Below are 23,017 nucleotides of genomic sequence, written 5' to 3'. Positions count from 1 at the left end.
CTACTAACAACAGTGTCTGAAAGGAGAAAGAAACCTTAAAGGAAACAAGATGATTTTGAATCATCGTGCGAAGAAGAATAACACCCTGTCCCTCTGACAATGTCACTAAGGCACAGAGGCTAAAAGCTGAGAAGAGAATACTGCAACTACAAAAGATGCCATCCTGCTTAGCAAGGCTGAATGCCTGTCCCAGACTGAGTGCATGCACCAGCCTGAGCAAGAGAGAAACAAAGAGGCCGGACTGGGGCAGAGAGAAGGTCCTCTAGAGAAAACAGAAAACCCCCTCGGCTCCATAAAAAGTCAAGATGACAACCTAAAAGGCAGCCTGGTATATCTGCAAGGAAAAACAAAAAACATAAGGGTTACGCCCCTGAGATCCAAATATCTAAGCGAAATGCCCGACCTGAAGAGAAGGCCACCATGCCAGAAGGGGATGGCATGCTACAGGGCTGGTCAGATGGTAGATCCATACAAATGACTCCCCTTGAATAAAACAGACATCAGCCATGAAATAAACCAAACGTCAGTGCGGATGTGAACCCACCTAGGAGGCAGGACGATTAGAGTCAGAGTGAGAACCGAAGCTGGGCCTCCCCGATGACATCTCACTGCACTGTTCGCTAGATTACCCCTTAGGCAGCTTACAGAGAAAAGTGAAAACATGCAAAAATAAAATGACATACATGTCAATCGTGTAAAGGAGGGCACATGCAAGCCCTGTAAAGAAACAGAATGACCAGATAGTAGAACTGTCCGAGGAAAGGATGTACCTTCAATACACAAGAAGACCAGAGACCTACCAGGGGCCTCAATACGTAGCCTAAGAAGGCAACAGACCTACCAGGAGACCGAAGACCATTCTGAAAGAACATAAGCTAGAAACAGTCCTGCCAGAGAGCAGGATTGAGTCTTTGAAGTAACCTAAGATGATAACAGTCCTATGAGAGTACAGAAAGAGCATTCCGGACTAACATAACATGGCAACAATGCTGACCAAAGACAGAGTGCTCAGAATAAAACGCTAGCCCTCAGGGATACCTCCTTGCTCCGAGAGCGACTGACAGTCCCCTAGTTGCAATGTAAAGAGACCACATGGTAATCCTGAAAGCAAACCGAATGCCAAGAGCCAAGAAGGAAAAAATTAAGTTGCAAAGTAAAGAGACCACATGGTAGTCCTGGAAGTAAAACCAAATGCCAGGAGGAATGTCCTACTCAACTAATGCCGAAAAGAAGAGCAGCAGTCTCGGGGAAAAAAACAAAAGGGAAGCTGCAAATGCTTCAGAACACTCAAAAAGATAAAGAGCACGGGAGTGCAGCTCATGAGACTGCAAAAGGCAATTGCCCAGGGAAAAAACCTTGCAACTATGTCGCATGTAACCCCAAAATATTGTGGAGACTGCGAAATATTTAGACGACTCTTGACCACCAGTACTAGGCATCCTGAGAACCATAAAAATTGCACTTCTCGGTCTGCGACTTGCTGACTTGTCGACAAGAGGTTTTTTTTTTTGTTGTTTTTTAAATAGCTAGCTGACTCGCCATGAGTGAAGAAGAATCTCCCCTTTTCTGAGGGGTAGCATAACTATGATGAACTTTTAGAGACTGGAAAACAGTGTTGTGAAGGGACATTATTGCGCATTGTGAGCTGGTCACCCTTCCAGGACCCAGCCCGGGCAGACCCTGCTTAGCTTCCTTCACACCGGGCTCTATCCTTCTCAGAAACTCTCCTAAGAGAAATATGCAGAAAAGTTTGTATCAAAAAATGTGCTGCACGAAGCTTCACTATGGATCGAAGGCTTTCATGAAAAAGACTTGAGACTTTGAGAGCGCTCTTGACAGCATTTAGAATTGAAATAGGAGGAAGGAAAATTCTTCTTAGGAACTAGGTTCTTGTGATAAAGATTTGAGACATTGAGAGTGCGCATGACGGCAGTGAGATTCCAAATAGGAGGAAGGGAGATCCATTCTTAGGAACTAGAAATTAAAATTGCATTCGGAAGAATCAAGAGAGAAAATGGTCTAAGATCCAAGAGTCTATGTAGGGAGACCCCTACTTCACATGCCTTGCCGTGAGAGCGATAGAGAAAGGAGGCGAAATGAAAAGCATAACCATCTAAAAATAAACCGCAAGAACTCCTGGACAGAGGAAATAAGAAAATGACTGTCATGTAAGAGTAGCCTGCAACTATGAATTCATGACCCAAAGTTAAACAGGTGAGAGTGGAATGTACCTATGATAACATCCTTACTGCCCCCATGCCTGTGGAAGAACAAACGTACAGCTAACATATAGGAAATATCCTGGTATGGAAAGCAACCTAAGTGCAAAGGCATAAAGTATAAAGTACTACATGCATCAACCTTCTCCTACAAGAGCACGCAACTCTGGAACGCACTGCCACGCGGCAGTGGGATACAAATGCAATTAAATAAATAAATAAATAAACCTTTTCGAAAAATGCTATAACAAAAAAAAACACAACTGTGAACTACCTTCCCACAGTCACATTGGAGCCGACTCTGTGGGTGCTGTGGGTGCTTGAGCACCCCCGATATTGAGAAAAACTCATGTATATGTCCAGGGAGGGGTCATTTTCATTGGACTTAGCACCCCCAATAATTTTGAAAAGTTGGCTCCTAGCCCACAGACAAACGCCACCCGAGATTATAAAGAAACAAACATCAAACAGGCTGGCCAAGTAATGTATATATAGTGGGACACAGACATACAGGAGTCCCAGAAAGAGAAATAAATTACTAAAACTGGGACCTGCACCCAGTTCTGTAGCCCACCTTTTGATGCTGCTTTTAACTCCTAACCCTTATTCACTCTGTTCAGGACCCTTATTTTAAACCTGCTCACTTTAAAATCTCCTTATCTCTTGTTTGTTCTGTCTGACCTAATGAGATTGTAAGATCTGAGGAGCAGGGACTGTCTCTTCATATTCAAGTGTACAGCGCTGCGTTTTTCTAGTAGCGCTTTAGAAATGATAAACAGTAGTAGTAGCAGCTTCAGAGACTGTAGTGCTGACTATTAGGCTACAGCAACCAGCTACTCAACATTAAAACATAAAAAGCAAAGAAATGACCCCCCTAAAGAACATAGGCGACTCCTGAGAAAGATCAGCCCCAAACGGCCCGAAGACGGCGAAAAAGAAAGTCCCGACGCACCCCCCAGCGGTGCACAATATTTACAGGAGCCGGAAGAGGAGATCCCCGACGCTGGCATACAGCGCGTCTCAGCTTCTCGGACATGACGGTAACGCGCGTGCGCGTGCACGCGCGTACCCGATTCGCGCCAAAATCTCTTTTTTTTTTTTTTTTTAAGCCCTGCTCCGCCGAACAAACCGCTAAGGGAAGAACACAAACGGCAGTGCTAAATAAAATACAGCTCAACTCAAAGAGGGCTGAAAACAAAATGCTGCTGCTTACTCTTTTTTTACTCACAGCATTCCCATGCAAACAGAGCTGTCTGCTCATTCAGTCAGTGGGGACAAGTTGTCTTTCATTTTTTTTTTTTTTTACACCTAAACTCCTCCAAATTACTGCTGCCTCTTTTTTTTTTTTTTTTAACCAGCTAGATAATATAGACACCTAAAACAGCCACCAGAGCTGCCTGCTCGTTAAAGTAATGGGGAAAACTCCGCTGAAGAGTAATAGAACAACACATAGCTGTCTGCTCGTTAGAAGCCGGGGGGGGGATGTAGCTTATCAGATTTAATTTTCTATAGTGGCTGCCTCTCCCAAAGACATACACCTTTCTAAACAAAGGGTAGTCCTTCCCAGCTATGTATGGGAGATGGGGAGGAAGGGGGGAGGGACCCGGAGACATCCGAGTTTGACACCCCCAGAGGCTGTAAAAGAAAGGAAAAGAAGTCCCTACCTGACCAGCGTCTAACAGAGAATTCCTAGGCACAGAAGAAGAGGTAGCAATGCTGTTCTTATTGTAAACCTCTAAAAGAGAAAGAGAGAGACTAATGGGCTCGCTTCCTACCTGCTGGGAGACTGAGAAAATACTGAGGCTAAGGTCACATGGCCAGGGCTCCTATTGGCTCTCTAGAGTCAGAGTTTTTCTCAGTCTCCACCTGCTGGTAGGCGAGCACAACCCATCAGTCCAATCCTGGTCCGGTCCGGAGGGACGCTAAGGAATATAAGGCATTAATTGGACAAAATTAAGCTTCAGAAGTCTGACAGCTTCCAAAGCAAAAACACACAGAGAGACTTTGAGGCGTATTTTCAAAGCACTTAGACTTACAAAGTTCCATAGTAACCTATAACTTTGTAAGTCTAAGTGCTTTGAAAATGAGCCCCTTTATTTTCCTTATACTGAAATTTGGAGTGATATAAATAGTAATTCAATTTTCTGTAATACTGGGATAAAAGAATTTTTATTGTAACCATTTATTTACTCTAATAAATTTTAGCATTATTATAAAAAAGAAAAACTAAACTCTAAAGTGTTTTTCGTTTGCCAGAAGGGCTTGGTTTTTTTAGTCTCTTCTGTTCAGCTTTCTTTTAGAGGCAAGAAGGGAGTACCCTATATACAAGAGCACCCTCCTCCGAGGTGCTCTTCACCAGCCAATCGTCGAGCTAAGGAAACACATGCACTCCCAGTCTGCGTAGTGACGCTGCAACTACAGCTGGACACTTTGTAAACACTCTGGGTGCAGATGCCAGGCCAAAGGGCAGTACACGGTACTGAAAGTGCTACGTTCCCAGCTGAAATCAAAGATGCTTCCTGGGAGCTGGAAGTATCCTGAATCATGAGAAGAAGGGTGCCCAGGGAAACCATCCTGAACTTTTCTCGGACTAGGAATTTGTTCAGGGCCTTTAGGTCTAGGATGGGACGCATCCCTCCCGTTTTTTTTTTCAAAAGGAAGTACCTGGAACAGAATCCCAGCCTTTCTTCCCCTGATAGAACGGGTTCAACTGCATGGGCCTTTAGAAGGGCGAAAGGTTCCTTTGCAACTACCTGCTTGTGCTGGGAGCTGTAAAAATGAGCTCCCGGTGGGCAATTTGGAGGCTTGGATTCCAGATCGAAGGTGTATAGTAACCGGACTATTTGAAGAACCCACCGGTCGGAGGTTATGAGAGGCCACCTTTGGTGAAAAAACATTAACCTCCCTCCAACCAGCAAGTCGTCCAGTATGGACACTTTTACTGTGGCTATGCTTAACTGGAGCCAGTGAAAAGCTCATCCCTTGCTTTTGCTGGGGAGCAGCAGGGGCCTTAGGCGCACACTGTTGACGAGAACGAGCGAGCTGGGGCTGAGCCTGACTAGGCTGTCGAGAAGCCAGAGTGTACCTACGCCTAGCATAGGAAAGTGTACAGTTCTATATGCATGTACATAATTATCTTATAAAATATGCGCACATGCAACTGAACCCTTGCTCTGCCTAAACAACCCCTCCAGAAATGCTTAAACATAATGAGCATATACATACACACAATTTTATTTATGCACATATTTGGCTTCACAATTTTATAAAAGCAGTTTTTCACATGTAAAAATAGGCTTTCCAAAGTTGTGAATGCTTGCATTTCAACTCTCTTTTTCTCAAGGAAAGAAGGGACAGCAAGCACCATGTTAAATTAGGAGGTTTGAGGGGTTGTGGGCCAAGAGATCTGGATGTGTTTATCTGGGCTTCTCTGGTTAATGGGGACTAAAAAAAGCCTGGAGGAGTTTGGGTCTTTCTGCAGTTAGACATTACAAAAACTATTTGGTAGAATGTTAGCCAAAATATTTCGCATCATTTTCCTATTGCTTCACACTAACTTTTCAAGCATTTGGTCTCTCTTTTAAACAGCATGCCTAGCCAGTATGGGAGTAATTTTAGTAAAGCAGTTTCTATCTGTAAGCACATTTCATATGTGTGTACACATGCCATGTTTCAACTGCAGCAGTTGGGACAGAAGTGAAAACTTACCAGGGTCTCCTGAGGAGGAGGAGCAGCACTTACTGAAGAAAGAGAAACCGTAGCCAGAGCGAGAAAGAGAAAAACAAAAACAAAAGAAAGGAAGGTGAAAAAAGGAGCAGGAAAAATAGCAAAGAGAAACAAAAAGAATACAGAGAAGCAAGCTGGTAGATGTTTACTTTTAATTTGAAGATGACCGAACAAAAGAGGGAGAATGGAGGTTCAAGTTCAGTCTGCCAACAAGCAAGGGAAAGAAGAAAACACGGGCACTGAGGAGCAAAAGGGGTGACAAATTTTGGGGGTTTTAGGGCAACGTGTGCAACATTCCATCTCCTAGCAAGGGAGCAAGAGTAATGCTGTTCTAACACCCCCCCCCCCCAGCTCCCCTTCTGTTAAAGAGTTTCTCCATGCCAACTCTTCTCATGTGAGATACAAAACACATAATCAGTAATTTCTGATTTCTGAATAGTCGCAATAGATGAGGGAAGGCAGAAAGGTGAGAGAGAGAGAGAGAGGGAGGGAGGAAAGGAGGCTGACCTGCAGATCTAGAAGGAGGTGTCTCCCCAGACTGTTGCCAGGCTGTGGCCTCTGCAGCCAATCGTCGGATGTAGACATCATCCACATGCATTAGGATGTTTTCTGGCTTGATGTCTGTGTGGATGATTTTGCACTTGGTGTGAAGATAATCCAGCCCCTGCAGTACCTGAGGGAATTAGAGTAACACAGACAAGAATCAGCAGAGACTATACGAGATGGTGTTGAGGGAAGGGAAGAACGCACCTATACCCCTTCCTTACCTGTCGTAGTATGCTCTTGACACAGGGTGGAGGAAGACCCTGATAATTGGACTTTATGATCCATTTCAGGAGCTGGTGCCCTAATACCTCCAAAACCATGCAGACATCTGGAGGAGCAAGTTAAGCAGCATATACGGCACAGCTTTATTCATAGGAAAGGATAAAGCAGCACATTTTGCAGGCCAGTATGGAAAAAACAGCAAGTTTAATGGTATATTATCCTTTTCTATAGTCACTATTAAACAACCAACTTAGCTGGCTTCTACTAACAAATTTTTTGTCCAAGGGGCCGATGCACAGTGGCAAGTTAAATACAAGTGCCAAATACTGAGTTACAAATAGCAACCAATGCGCAAAGGGGGAGGCGTGCAAAGCAGTTCATGCAAGCAAATGGTACTGGCCTCAGTTCCTAAGCATACTGGGCTTCCCTATCCATCTCCTATCTGAAGTAACTGACAAGCGTGTACAATAAAACTCTACTGTTCATAAATAAAAAAAAAAGACAAAATAAAATCAGACTTATATCCCTTCTTTCCTATTCTCTTTCTAATTATACTTTGACTGTCCTAAATATGACACAGAAAAGATACGAACACCATTCACCCCGGAAATTTTGAAGTCATCTATTAGTTGCACGATGGTTTCACGTTTGGGATCACTGGGGTCACTGTCCCGTACCTGTAGGAGGAGATGACAGTGAGGAAAGAAAAGGACCAAGAGTGGCATCAGTAAATTACAGCTTGGTACTGGATTAAAACAGCCAGTGGGAATGCAGTAATCTTTAGGACAGAGGCAGGCCATTCTGTATAAACAAAAAGAGCAACCACTTATAGGTATAAACTGGGCAGCAATTACCATTGGCACTGGTCATGTTACAGGAACAGGTTTGTAGACAACCAGAACACAGTATGCAAAAATTACAACCCTTATTCTGATAAAATGGGGAGACTCACGCATTTCAGCAGCTTTATTTCATCCACAGCTGTTTCTGTGTAATGGATGGCACTCTTCACAACCTTTAGGGCCACAAAACGCTTCCTTCTGCCAATTTTAATATAGAAACAGAACATTAAAAACAAAAAAAGTCACATCTCAGAACTGTACAAAGTTGAATTATCTGTGTATCATGTAACAAAGTTATAGTCTCATTGCAACAATTCTAAATATTGATAGAGAAATTATTTATTTTAGCCCTACTGGACCAGTTCAGAACCTGTAGGTTATGCTCACTGATCAGCAGATGAAGACAGAGACCAAAGACTTGTCAGCTCTGCCCTATAAGGGCACCATGCAACCTTGGGACTTCAGTATTTTGAATGACAAAGCAACAGAGACTAGTGTTTTCTCTTCATTTGTAGATTAATAAAATAATTATCTATAAACCCTTGATAAATTTATGAAACAGAACAAGAAAAACATGAGAAAAACTCTGATCACTAAAGATGTAATACAGCAGATCTAGCAGCACAAAACTCTTATAGTAAAGGCAAAAATTTTGGAAGGTCTCTGGATCGGTTTGGTAGGACTATAAAGCGAATGCTACATACCTGTAGAAGGTATTCTCCGAGGACAGCAGGCTGATTGTTCTCACTGATGGGTTGACGTCCTCGGCAGCCCCCTCCATCGGAAAGTTTACTAGCAAAGGCCTTTGCTAGTCCTCGCGCGCCCATGCGCACCGCGCATGCGCAGCCGTCTTCCCGCCCGAAACCGGCTCGAGCCGGCCAGTCCAGTATGTAGCAAGACAATACACTTCAAGGGAAGACTCAACTCCAAAGGGGAGGCGGGCGGGTTTGTGAGAACAATCAGCCTGTTGTCCTCGGAGAATACCTTCTACAGGTATGTAGCATTCGCTTTCTCCGAGGACAAGCAGGCTGCTTGTTCTCACTGATGGGGTATCCCTAGCCCCCAGGCTCACTCAAAACAACAACCATGGTCAATTGGGCCTCGCAACGGCGAGGACATAACTGAAATTGACCTAAAAAATTTACCAACTAACTGAGAGTGCAGCCTGGAACAGAACAAACAGGGCCCTCGGGGGGTGGAGTTGGATCCTAAAGCCCAACAGGTTCTGAAGAACTGACTGCCCGAACCGACTGTCGCGTCGGGTATCCTGCTGCAGGCAGTAATGAGATGTGAATGTGTGGACAGATGACCACGTCGCAGCTTTGCAAATTTCTTCAATAGAGGCTGACTTCAAGTGGGCTACCGACGCAGCCATGGCTCTAACATTATGAGCCGTGGCATGACCCTCAAGAGCCAGCCCCGCCTGGGAGTAAGTGAAGGAAATGCAATCTGCTAGCCAATTGGATATGGTGCGTTTCCCTACAGCCACTCCCCTCCTATTGGGATCAAAAGAAACAAACAATTGGGCGGACTGTCTGTGGGGCTGTGTCCGCTCCAGGTAGAAGGCCAATGCTCTCTTGCAGTCCAATGTGTGCAGCTGACGTTCAGCAGGGCAGGAATGAGGACGGGGAAAGAATGTTGGCAAGACAATTGACTGGTTTAGATGGAACTCCGACACGACCTTTGGCAAGAACTTAGGGTGAGTGCGGAGGACTACTCTGTTATGATGAAATTTGGTGTAAGGGGCCTGGGCTACCAGGGCCTGAAGCTCACTGACTCTACGAGCTGAAGTAACTGCCACCAAGAAAATGACCTTCCAAGTCAAGTACTTCAGATGGCAGGAATTCAGTGGCTCGAAAGGAGGTTTCATCAGCTGGGTGAGAACGACATTGAGATCCCATGACACTGTAGGAGGCTTGACAGGGGGCTTTGACAACAGCAAGCCTCTCATGAAGCGAACAACTAAAGGCTGTCCTGAGATCGGCTTACCTTCCACATGGTAATGGTAAGCACTGATTGCACTAAGGTGAACCCTTACAGAGTTGGTCTTGAGACCAGACTCAGACAAGTGCAGAAGGTATTCAAGCAGGGTCTGTGTAGGACAAGAGCGAGGATCTAGGGCCTTGCTGTCACACCAGACGGCAAACCTCCTCCAATGGAAGAAGTAACTTCTCTTAGTGGAATCTTTCCTGGAAGCAAGCAAGATGCGGGAGACACCCTCTGACAGACCCAAAGAGGCAAAGTCTACGCCCTCAACATCCAGGCCGTAAGAGCCAGCGACTGGAGGCTGGGATGCAGAAGTGCCCCTTCGTCCTGTGTGATGAGGGTCGGAAAACACTCCAATCTCCACGGTTCTTCGGAGGACAACTCCAGAAGAAGAGGGAACCAGATCTGACGCGGCCAAAAAGGAGCAATCAGAATCATGGTGCCTCGGTCTTGCTTGAGTTTCAACAAAGTCTTCCCCACCAGAGGTATGGGAGGATAAGCATACAGCAGACCCTCCCCCCAGTCCAGGAGGAAGGCATCCGATGCCAGTCTGCCGTGGGCCTGAAGCCTGGAACAGAACTGAGGGACTTTGTGGTTCACTCGAGATGCGAAGAGATCTACCAAGGGGGTGCCCCACACCTGGAAGATCTGTCGTACCACACGGGAATTGAGCGACCACTCGTGAGGTTGCATAATCCTGCTCAACCTGTCGGCCAGACTGTTGTTTACGCCTGCCAGATATGTGGCTTGGAGCCCCATGCCGTGACGGCGAGCCCAGAGCCACATGCTGACGGCTTCCTGACACAGGGGGCGAGATCCGGTGCCCCCCTGCTTGTTGACATAGTACATGGCAACCTGGTTGTCTGTCTGAATTTGGATAATTTGGTGGGACAGCCGATCTCTGAAAGCCTTCAGAACGTTCCAGATCGCTCGTAACTCCAGAAGATTGATCTGCAGATCGCGTTCCTGGAGGGACCAGCTTCCTTGGGTGTGAAGCCCATCGACATGAGTTCCCCATCCCAGGAGGGACGCATCCGTGGTCAGCACCTTTTGTGGCTGAGGAATTTGGAAGGGACGTCCCAGAGTCAAATTGGAGCAAATCGTCCACCAATATAGGGATTTGAGAAAACTCGTGGACAGGTGGATCACGTCCTCTAGACCCCCGGCGGCCTGATACCACTGGGAGGCTAGGGTCCATTGAGCAGATCTCATGTGAAGGCGGGCCATGGGAGTCACATGAACTGTGGAGGCCATGTGGCCCAGCAATCTCAACATCTGCCGAGCTGTGATCTGCTGGGACGCTCGCACCCGCGAGACGAGGGACAACAAGTTGTTGGCTCTCGTCTCTGGGAGATAGGCGCGAGCCGTCCGAGAATCCAGCAGAGCTCCTATGAATTCGAGTTTCTGCACTGGGAGAAGATGGGACTTTGGATAATTTATCACAAACCCCAGTAGCTCCAGGAGGCGAATAGTCATCTGCATGGACTGCAGGGCTCCTGCCTCGGATGTGTTCTTCACCAGCCAATCGTCGAGATATGGGAACACGTGCACCCCCAGCCTGCGAAGTGCCGCTGCTACCACAGCCAAGCACTTTGTGAACACCCTGGGCGCAGAGGCGAGCCCAAAGGGTAGCACACAGTACTGGAAGTGGCGTGTGCCCAGCTGAAATCGCAGATACTGTCTGTGAGCTGGCAGTATCGGGATGTGAGTGTAGGCATCCTTCAAGTCCAGAGAGCATAGCCAATCGTTTTGCTGAATCATGGGGAGGAGGGTGCCCAGGGAAAGCATCCTGAACTTTTCTTTTACGAGATATTTGTTCAGGGCCCTTAGGTCTAGGATGGGACGCATCCCCCCTGTCTTCTTTTCCACAAGGAAGTACCTGGAATAGAATCCCAGCCCTTCCTGCCCGGATGGCACGGGCTTGACCGCATTGGCGCTGAGAAGGGCGGAGAGTTCCTCTGCAAGTACCTGCTTGTGCTGGAAGCTGTAAGACTGAGCTCCCGGTGGACAATTTGGAGGTTTTGAGGCCAAATTGAGGGTGTATCCTTGCCGGACTATTTGCAGAACCCACTGATCGGAGGTTATGAGAGGCCACCTTTGGTGAAAAGCTTTCAACCTCCCTCCGCCTGGCAGGTCGCCCGACACTGACACTTGGATGTCGGCTATGCTCTGCTGGAGTCAGTCAAAAGCTCGCCCCTTGCTTTTGCTGGGGAGCCGCGGGGCCTTGCTGAGGCGCACGCTGCTGACGAGAACGAGCGCGCTGGGGCTTAGCCTGGGCCGCAGGCTGTCGGGAAGGAGGATTGTACCTACGCTTACCAGAAGCATAGGGACCAGTCTTCCTTCCCCCGAAAAATCTTCTACCTGTAGAGGTAGATGCTGAAGGCTGCCGGCGGGAGAACTTGTCGAATGCGGTGTCCCGCTGGTGGAGAGACTCTACCACCTGCTCGACTTTTTCCCCAAAAATGTTGTCCGCACGGCAAGGCGAGTCCGCAATCCGCTGCTGGATTCTATTCTCCAGGTCGGCGGCACGCAGCCATGAGAGCCTGCGCATCACCACACCTTGAGCAGCGGCCCTGGACGCAACATCAAAAGTGTCATAAACTCCTCTGGCCAGGAATTTTCTGCACGCCTTCAGCTGCCTGACCACCTCCTGAAAAGGCTTGGCTTGCTCAGGGGGAAGAGCATCAACCAAGCCCGCCAACTGCCGCACATTGTTCCGCATGTGTATGCTCGTGTAGAGCTGGTAAGACTGGATCTTGGCGACGAGCATAGAAGAATGGTAGGCCTTCCTCCCAAAGGAGTCTAAGGTTCTAGGGTCTTTGCCTGGGGGCGCCGAAGCATGCTCCCTAGAACTCTTAGCCTTCTTTAGGGCCAAATCCACAACTCCAGAGTCGTGAGGCAACTGAGTGCGCATCAGCTCTGGGTCCCCATGGATCCGGTACTGGGACTCGATCTTCTTGGGAATGTGGGGATTACTTAATGGCTTGGTCCAGTTCGCAAGCAATGTCTTTTTCAGGACATGATGCAAGGGAACAGTGGACGCTTCCTTAGGTGGAGAAGGATAGTCCAGGAGCTCAAACATTTCAGCCCTGGGCTCGTCCTCCACAACCACCGGGAAGGGGATGGCCGTAGACATCTCCCGGACAAAGGAAGCGAAAGACAGGCTCTCAGGAGGAGAAAGCTGCCTTTCAGGAGAGGGAGTGGGATCAGAAGGAAGACCCTCAGACTCCTCGTCAGAGAAATATCTGGGGTCTTCTTCGTCCTCCCACGAGGCCTCACCCTTGGTGTCAGACACAAGTTCACGGACCTGTGTCTGCAACCTCGCCCGGCTCAACTCCGTGGAGCCACGTCCACGATGGGGGCGTCGAGAGGTAGACTCCCTCGCCCGCATCGGCGAAGCTCCCTCCGCCGACGTAGTCGGGGAGCCTTCCTGGGAGGTGGCCGCGGTCGGCACCGCACGCGGTACCGACGTCGGGGACCTCAACCTGGGCGATGGACCAGCCGGCGCCACGCTCGACGGTACCGGAGGCGCAAGCACCGCCGGTACCGGAGGGGTAGGGCGCAACAGCTCTCCCAGAATCTCTGGGAGAACGGCCCGGAGGCTCTCGTTCAGAGTGGCTGCAGAAAAAGGCTGAGAGGTCGATGCAGGCGTCGACGTCAGAACCTGTTCCGGGCGAGGAGGCTGTTCCGGGCTGTCCAGAGTGGAGCGCATCGACACCTCCTGAACAGAGGGTGAGCGGTCCTCTCAGTGCCGATGCCTGCTGGGTGCCGAATCCCTCGGCGACCCAGAGCTCTCGGTGCCGACACGGGGAGGAGACCGGTGTCGATGCTTCTTCCGAAGCATGTCACCGGAGCTCCCCGGCACTGACGAGGAGGACGTAGAATCCATCCGTCGCTTCCTCGGGGCCGAGACCGAAGAGGGTCGATCCCGGGGGGGGCTGTACCGCAGGAGCCCTCAGGGTAGGAGGAGACCCACCCGAAGGCTCACCGCCACCAGCAGGGGAATGGACAGCCCTCACCTGCACTCCTGACGATGCACCTCCGTCCGACGACATCAGCAGACGAAGTCTCGGTACCACCGACGTCGATGCAGTCGCCCGATGCCTCGGCGCCGATGCAGAGGTCCGATGCCTCGATGCAGTCGATGGAGCGGCAGCCAAGGAAGATGGTCCGGACGCTGACGACGTCGATGCACTCGATGCCTCCGGTGCCGATGTCGACGAAGAGCCCGAGAACAAAACGTTCCACTGGGCTAATCTCGCTACCTGAGTCCGCCTTTGTAACAGGGAACACAGACTGCAGTTCTGAGGGCGGTGCTGGGCCCCTAGACACTGAAGACACGCAGAGTGCCTATCAGTGAGCGAGATTACCCGGGCGCACTGGGTGCACTTCTTGAAGCCGCTGGAAGGCTTCGATGTCATGGGCGGAAAAATCACGCCGGCGAAATCAAAGGCCGAAATGGCGAAAATTGAAGCACCAAAATTTAAAGGGAGAAAAATCTCGACCGAGGCCAAACTAGGCCTACCCCGACAACGAAAGAAAACTTACGGGGCAAAAGCTTGAAAATTACGGGAAGGGCAGAAAACCCGAAAGGGTCTTCCGGAACACCTCCGGAGCGCTTCCCGAACTTTTTTAAAGAAAAACAAGGAAAAAACACGTCGAAAAGGACGCGCGAGGTCGACTCTCTGGGGCACGAACGGCGTAACACGACCGTACCGAGCGCGGACGAAAGAAGACTGGCCGGCTCGAGCCGGTTTCGGGCGGGAAGACGGCCGCGCATGCGCGGTGCGCATGGGCGCGCGAGGACTAGCAAAGGCCTTTGCTAGTAAACTTTCCGATGGAGGGGGCTGCCGAGGACGTCAACCCATCAGTGAGAACAAGCAGCCTGCTTGTCCTCGGAGAATATCATAATATCATGCTTGCAAAATTGGAAGAAACAGGTATCAGTGGCACAGTATTTACCTGGTTCAAATACCATTTGTCAGATAAACAACAATCAGTTCTGGTCAGCAAAAGCACATCATTACCTTGGGCACTGACCTGTGGGATGCCAAAGGGATCCATACTATCTCCCATTTTATTTAATATCTACCTCAAGCCTCCAGCTGAGCTGCTTCAGTCAAAGGATACAAAATTCTACATCTATGCTGATGATGTGCAACTACTCATATCCACTGAACTAGATCTACCGACAGCTCTAAGTAATCTGCCAGCCTAACCGCAATTGAGGAATGGGCGAACAACAACAAACTTTGTCTGAACCCAAATAAAACAGAGATTTGTTTTGATACCAAACACAAGTGGACAAATACCCAACCTCAAAATACCTTTTGGGAAGTATGAACTCCCCCCTAAAATCACAGGTCAGGAATCTTGGGATACTGCTACACTTATAACTCACTCTGAACCCACAAATTCAATCAATCTTCAAAAACTGTTTCTATCAACTACAGCAGCTATGAAATCTTTCTCCCTATATTGAAAAGATGAGACTGACCACAGTGGTCCATTTCATGATAACATCACAATTAGACTACTGTAATGCCCTGTACACTGGCCACACAAAAAAAAAAGTCTGTACCAGCTCCAACTAATTCGGAATGCTGCAGCACGACTGATAGAAGGCTGCAAGTGGTGTGACCACATCACGCCCTTCAAGCGAAAGCTACACTCACTACCAGTATCTTACAGGGCAAAACTCTATGTTTGATTTTCAAGGTTCTTAGACAAAATGTGCCACAGTACTTAAAGAATACGTTAGCCCTCTATACACCTTTAAGACCTCTAAGGTCCTCTCAAGGATCATTACTATCTGTACCCTCATCAAAATAAATTGTACGATGTGGCACCCGCCAGTGAGCCTTCTCAGGAGTAGCCCCCACGCTCTGGAATTTACGTCCAGAGGGGCTACGTATAACTCAAGACTACCTCTACCACAGGAAGCAGGTGAAAGCCTGGCTCTTCTCCCAAGCATTTATTACACAGGGTGACTGACTATAAACTCAATCTGCACCTGGACTAGCTTGCTACATATTCTGTAACTTAGATCATTTCCTTATCTCCTACTTAACTATATAAAGAACTTGCCTTGAGTTTATCTAACCATCAAATTATCCTGACTGATTCTGTACCACACATCTTGTTCCCATCACATATCTGCTCTTCATCCCTCAGCTATATGGTAAGCCGTATCGTAGAAAATCTTTAGCATCATATCTATGTTAGTTGAATGTTCTAATGAATGCTTATTAAATGTATCATTAGTATTATGCTAACATTGTATTATATCTCTGGTATTTGAATTCCAGTGCTGTTACATGAGTATATTTTTGATACTGTTTCACGGTAGTTGTATTATTAGGTGTCAATTTACTGTTTTCAAGTTTACCTCATTTGTTGTATTTAGTTTATTCTTGGTTAGTTTACTATTGTTATGCTGTTAACGAAATTGTATGTTTTATGTTAAACTGTACCTGATGTACACCGCCTTGGGTGAATCTCTTCAAAAAGGCGGTTAATAAATCCCAATAAATAAAAGGAAAGAAATTAACAGGTAAGACAATTTCTCCTTAACTTGTGAAATCTAGCAAAGCAATCCTTAGGAAGGGTGAGACTCAGAAATCCTTGCTCAAAAAACTTTGGCTCCAAAAACTGCCTCTGCTTGGGAAGCCACATCAAACATATATGTTTCACTATATGGAGCTGCTCTACCACCTGCTCGACTTTCTCGCCAAAAACATTATCCCCCCCCCCCCCCCCCCCGGCAAGGACGATCCGCAAGCCGCTGCTGGGTTCGATTGTCCAAGTCAGAGGCGCACAGCCATGAGAGTCTGCGCATCACTATACCTTGAGCAGCGGATCTGGATGCAACATCAAAAGTATCGTAAATACCCCTGGACAGGAATTTGCGACACGCCTTCAGCTGCCTGACCACCTCCTGAAAAGGCCTGGTGAGCTCCACAGGGAACTTATTCACCAAGTCCGCCTGTTGCTTCACATTGTTCCGCATGTGAATGCTCGTGTAGAGCTGGTAAGACTGAATTTTGGACACGAGCATAGAGGACTGATAGGCCTTCCTCCCAAAAGAGTCCAGAGTTCTAAATTCTCGTCCCGGGGGCGCCGAGTCAAAATCTCTAGAACTCTTGGCTCTCTTGAGAGCGGAATCCACAACCATAGAGTCGTGAGGCAACTGGGTCCTCATCAACTCAGGTTCCTTAGCCTTAAGGACATTATGCAGAGGGACAGTGGATGACTCCTTAGGTGGCGAAGGATAGTCAAGGACCTCAAGCATCTCAGTCCTGGGCTCATCCACAGACACCGCAGGGAAGGGAATGCCCATAGACATTTCCAGGACAAATGAATAGAAAGAAAGACTCTCCAGGGAGAAAGCTTTCTTTCTGGGGAAGTAGTAGGATCAGAGGGAAGACCACAAGACTCCTCAGAAGAGAAATATCTGGGATCCTCCTCTTCTTCCCACGAGGCATCTTCCTTGATATCCGACAAGAGTTCTCTGAATGCAGTCCGAAACCAGGCCCGTCTCGACGCCGAGGAACCACGTCCTCGATGACGATGTCGAGAAGTCGACTCCTGTGCCTGCGGCGATGAAGCTCCCTCCAGCAATGTCGACGGGGAGTCGACCTGGGTGGCAGCCGACGCCAATGCCACAAGCGGTACCGGCGTCGGAGACCGCACCACAGGCACAGAGCCAGCCGCCGCTTCCATCAACAGTACCGAGGGCGCAAGCACCCCCGGTACCGGAACAGACTGACGCAGCAGGCTTTCCAGGAGACCTGGGAGAATGGCTCAGAGGCGTTCGTCCAGAGTCTCTGCCGGAAAAGGCTGTGGGGCCTGTGCTGGAGGCAGAATCTGCAAGGGATGAGGAGGCGGTATCGGGCTGTCCGAAGACCGACACCTCTTGAATGGAGGGTGAGCAGTCCTCCCGGCGTCGACGCTTCTCAGGTGCCGAATCCTTCGACGCCCCGGAGTTCCCGGTACCGTGTCTAGATGGAGACCGATGGCGATGCTTCCTAGCCTTCACTCGAGGCACGGCATCAGTACTCCTCGGTTCCGACGAGGAGGACGTGGAATCCACACGCCTCCTTGGGGTCGGGTCCGAAAGAGGTCAGTCCCGGTGGGCCTGCAGAGCAGAAATCTTCAAGGCAGGTGGAGACCCACTCGATGGCTCACTGCTCCCAGAATGTGGTGATCTCTGGTCAGCCATTACCTGCGCTCCCGATGTCGATGCCATCTCCGGTGCCGACATCGACAACGCTGACCTTGATACCGCTGTTGACGTCGACGCCGAAGAACCGGGCCAAACTCCAAACAGACGGTCCCTCTAAGCTAATCTCGACGCCTGTGTCCGCTTTTTAAGGCTAAGACACAACTTACACGTGTCTGGGCGATGGTCGGGCCCAAGGAACTGGATACACGAGTGGGGATCGGTACCCGAGATTGCTCGGTTGCATCGACCGCGCTTCTTGAAGCCGCTGGGAATCCTCGATGTCATGGACGGAAAAATAGCGGCGGCGAAGTCATAGTTCTCGATGGTGCCAAACAAAAAGGGCAGAAAAAGGAGAAACGCGTACGTGCGACATAAGAGGTACCTCGTGAAAGGCTACAGAGGAAATTGGAGAGTCATGGGATAGGAGGAAATGTCCTATTGTGGATTAAAAACTGGCTGAAGGATAGGAAACAGAGTGGGATTAAATGGGCAGTATTCACAATGGAGAAAGGTAGCTAGTGGGGTTCCTCAGGGGTCTGTGCTAGGACCGCTGCTTTTTAATATATTTATAAATGATTTAGAGATGGGAGTAACTAGCGAGGTAATTAAATTTACTGATGACACAAAGATATTCAAAGTCGTTAACTCGCGACAGGATTGTGAAAAATTACAGAAGGACCTTACAAGACTGGGAGACTGGGCGGCTAAATAGCAGATGACGTTTAATGTGAGCAAGTGCAAGGTGATGCATGTGGGAAAAAAGAACCCATATTACATAGCTACGTCATGCAAGGTTCCACATTAGGAGTTACAGACCAAGAAAGGGATCTGGGTGTCGTCGTCAATAATACACTGAAACCTTCTGCTCAGTGTGCTGCTGCGGCTAGGAAAGCGAATAGAATGTTGGGTATTATTAGGAAAGGTATGGAAAACAGGTGTGAGGATGTTATAATGCCGTTGTATCGCTCCATGGTGTGACCGCACCTTGAGTATTGTGTTCAATTCTGGTCGCCGCATCTCAAGAAAGATATAGCAGAATTGGAAAAGGTGCAGCGAAGGGCGACTAAAATGATTCCTAAAGGACAAGTCCATAAACCACTACTAAATGAACTTGGGAAAAATCCACAATTCCAGGAATAACATGTATAGAATGTTTGTACGTTTGGGAAGCTTGCCAGGTGCCTTGGCCTGGATTGGCTGCTGTCGTGGACAGGATGCTGGGCTCGATGGACCCTTGGTCTTTTCCCAGTGTGGCATTACTTATGTAATTATGTACTTATGACGGGAACGAAAGGAAACTTAGAAGGAAAAACTAAGAAAATAAGGATATTCGGGTTTTTTTTTTTTAAAGAAAAGCTCCACAGAGCACTAAAAGAAAAAAGCAGAAAAAGACCACAGAAAAAGAACGTGGAAAAGACCGCGTAACGAAGGCTCTTTTCAGGGGCACACGGAGAAAGACCGCAAGCAGTCTCTCTTCTACCGCGGAAAGAAAAGAACTAAAGCAGGACTCTCACGCGACGGGCGGGGAAAATGGCTGCGCGCGCTCGAAGGCTCTAGCAAGTTTGTTGCTAGGAAGATTTCCGTTCGGTGGGGGCTGCCTGCCGTGGACGTCACCCATCAGTGAGAATAAGCAGCTTGCTAGTCCTCAGAGAAAATTAAGAACTGAGCAGGGCTCTCGCGCGATAGGTGGGAAGATGGCCGTGCGCTGGAAGGCTCTGGCAAACTTTTTTGTTGCTATGGAAGATTTCTGTTCCTGGGCTGCCGTGGACGCCGACCCATCAGTGAGAACAAGCAGCCTGCCTATCCTCAGAGAAACTTTAATAGAACAATCTCTTCGGGCGGGGGGAGCTAAGGGAAGTATTTCTCGGATATATCTAGCCCTACTGTTGGCTAAATCCCCTCTGCACTGATATATTAACAAATGGGATACATCATTCGCAGGGGAACAATGGGAAAGTTCATTCAAGTATTTGTTTAAAGTATCTGTTGCTAGTAACATCACAAACCCACCTCAATTAATATATCTCAGCATAAATTTGCTACTTTGTTGTTCACTGCCAGTAAATTAGTTATTGCACAGGCCTGGAAGCAGGCCTCTCTGCCTCCCTGTCTCGTATTTTGCAAAAGCTAGATGGAATTTTCCAACTTTCTAAGCTCACAGCGTTACGACACAGACAATTGGCTAAATTTTATGACATTTGGAGGGTTTACGAACAGTGGAAGTTCAGACAAGATACCCCAACCAAGTGACAGACAATTTATATGTCTAACATGATATATTTTGGACTGGATAGGCACAGATCGCTGTATTACAGGGGGAGGGGGGAGAGGTGTTCTTTTGTTTTGATGGCTGTATTACTGGAATGTTTTGATTGTACACTTGCAAGACTTCAATAAAACTTAAAAAAAAAAAACTGTCAACACATGAAAAACAAGCAAGCAGCTTACAAAATTCCAAAACAGATACATGACATCTAAACCCCATTTCCCCTAATCTCAGGCCCTATAAACCCATAAACTAAGAGATGCTATGAAAGCCAGAGGGTCTGAGCTCTTATGACGTTCCTACTGTTTTTATAATATATATGACTGAGGGGACTTTACTTGACCACTTTACAGCGAGGGCATTTTCATCCGCAGCGTCACTGGATGATGTAAACCCAACAAATATGACCAATTTTCCCTGTTTGTCCATGAAGTGAATAAAACTGCCAGGTTAAGTAAAAAGAATTTTAAAAAATCAACTTACAGATGGAACAATGCTAAAACTGTAAAAATATCTGATACAAATGAGGTTGGCCCACTGGCAGTAAAGAACCCAGATTTGATCCCTGCATCTGATATTGTGCTCCCCAATCTGCTTGGGGTTATTGCAAAGACACTATCATATCTATGCTAATGCTTTTCCTATGGTAGAATGGGAAATTAAACCCAAATAAACTGGACCAAAAATTATTTAATGCCAGTAAACATTTAAGGGTAAAGCAGGTGATGAAAAGCTGCAATAAATCACTGATGAACATAAGGAAAATAACATTTCTTCACTCACTGTATATCCCAGCACAGCCAGACAGTGGAGAAGTGACCCCACCCCAGCTTCCGCACCACATGGTATCTCCCATTGAGAGGTCCCCAATTTTGACTGGGTAGTATCCACCTGTTGGAAGAGAAGATAGTGAAATATAAAGAGAAAAATACACAAAAGAACTTCTGATTACCAGATAGGGATGCATTAAAAAAAACTCTCTCCTTCACTATCTTTTCCTTCCCTCAACAACATTTAGAAAAGAATTGGTAAGCCTTTCTCTGAACAGTAAACACTGCAATAGAAGAAACAGCACAGCCAGGTTTACAAGTGTTAACATCTTCAGTGCATTTGCTCCATCTGCACTGCAAACACTCATCAGTAAGAATATTTACATCCTGCTTGTCCTTGGAGAAATGGCATCATTCAAAGAAGAACAGGAACAGGAGTGCAACCTCTATGAAAATCCAGGAAGAGCAACACAGGAGTGAAGATGACAAAGCACCTTCCAAACCAGAAGATATTCAGAAAATCTTTACTGAAAGCACCAGAAGAATGACCTGACATGGGTCCATGTTTTGGATGATCCCTGCTTCAGGGATCACAAACATGCATTATATGGAATGCAGTACTGTATCTAGGAACTGATGTAACAGATGGATGTTAATCTCAAAAATATAAACTGGACACAGTCCTCAATGCGCTGTGCCAAGGGTAACAATACCAAAACGCCACCATCAAAGGAAACAGTTGCTGTGCATACAATAAAGATTTTATGAATATCTTCTCCTGGTTTGGAAGTCACTTTGTCATCCTCTACTCCTGTGTTGCTCATCATTCAAGGAAGATGCATTAAATGGGAATCTTGGCTATTCTGGCAACTCCTGTTATAATTAATTTTCTATACCAGCCTGGGTTTACACCTGGATCTACTAAGCAAAGTTGGAATAACTCAGGGTGTTTCACTGTTCTTTATAGCTTGCCTATGACAAAAGATGGGATTGGGAAGGGAAGACGAGGAGCAGAGTTATAAGATTATAATTATATTAAATAGAGACAGGGTACTGAACAGCATCTCTCCTGCTCTCTACTTAATCATCCTGCTGATTAACAGCTAAAATACAAGCTTAGAAGTGTTGCTAGAGAAAGGGAAAGAGCAGAAGAATTGAGTTTTCACTGCGGCTCCTGGAGCAGGTACAGCATGTCTTCAAAACTGCAGTGGAAAAAAAAGAGTGAGGCAAGACACCACACGCAAAGACCTTCTGGCGAGTTTGGAATGGGTGGCCGAAATTACAACTGGAAACAATACTAGAGAAGTGGCTGTAGACCATTAACAAATTGGAACGGGTCCAAGAAAAATTGGACAACTTTGGTCAGGAATTTGAACCTTTCCAGCAGCAAGCAGGTGAACTGGAGGACCACGTGCACAAAGTGCAGGACAAGTAGTCTCAACTGGGAGCTAAGGTAGCAACGCTGAAAGAAAAGCTAGAAGATCTGGAAAACCATTTGCATAGAGTCTCCCAAAGTCACTGGTGGTTAATGAACTGGCTGGTTTTCAGGAGACCTGCCTATACAATAGCTGCAGCTTCCTAATCACATGGGCCCTCTCTCTGGTGAAAGGGCCCACAAAAATGTTGGTAAGATGGTTGAGTGGAACTCCGACACTACCTTAGGAGAGAACATAGGGTGTGTGCAGAGAACTACTCTAGTGTAGTGAAACTTAGTGTAAGGTGGGTCACATACCAGGAAGAGAAGCTCACCGACCATGCAACCTGAAGTGATTGCCACCAGAAACACAACTTTCCAGGTCAAATACTTCAGATGATAGGAATCAAGTAGCTCAAAAGGAGCTTTTATCAACTGGGTGAGGACAACAATGAGATCCCATGACACAGTTGGGGGTTTGATAGGGGATTTTGTCAATAATAAACCTCACATGAAGCAAACAACTAGAGGCTGTAAAGAGATGGGTTTACCTTTCATAGTGATGGTAAGCACTAACTGCACTGAGATGAACCCTTACAGAGTTGGTTTTTAAACCAGACTAAGAGGTGCAGGAGGTATTCAAGCAGTTTTTGTTAGGACAACTGAGGGAATCCAAGGCCTTGCCTTCACACCAGACAGCAAACCTCCTCCACTTAAATGAGTAACACCTCTTAGTGGAATCTTCTGGAAGCTAGCAAGATTCAGGAGACACCCTCTGGCAAAACCAAGGTTTCAATTTCTA

General features: G+C 47.3%; 1 protein-coding gene across 1 annotated transcript in view; it reads right to left on the bottom strand.

Annotated features, from left to right (window-relative positions):
- Positions 1–23,017, bottom strand: part of SRPK3 (SRSF protein kinase 3) — a 158,686-nt gene that overhangs the window by 72,149 nt on the left and 63,520 nt on the right. The window contains 7 exon segments of the mRNA XM_030194081.1: positions 5,928–5,959; positions 6,453–6,618; positions 6,713–6,819; positions 7,303–7,390; positions 7,666–7,753; positions 20,815–20,890; positions 20,893–20,922. Coding sequence (XP_030049941.1) covers positions 5,928–5,959; positions 6,453–6,618; positions 6,713–6,819; positions 7,303–7,390; positions 7,666–7,753; positions 20,815–20,890; positions 20,893–20,922 — 587 coding nt within the window.

Source organism: Microcaecilia unicolor, chromosome 2, assembly GCF_901765095.1.
Source record: "Microcaecilia unicolor chromosome 2, aMicUni1.1, whole genome shotgun sequence".
Classification (NCBI taxonomy): Eukaryota; Metazoa; Chordata; class Amphibia; order Gymnophiona; family Siphonopidae; genus Microcaecilia; species Microcaecilia unicolor.
This window is presented reverse-complemented; position numbering and strand designations above follow the sequence as displayed.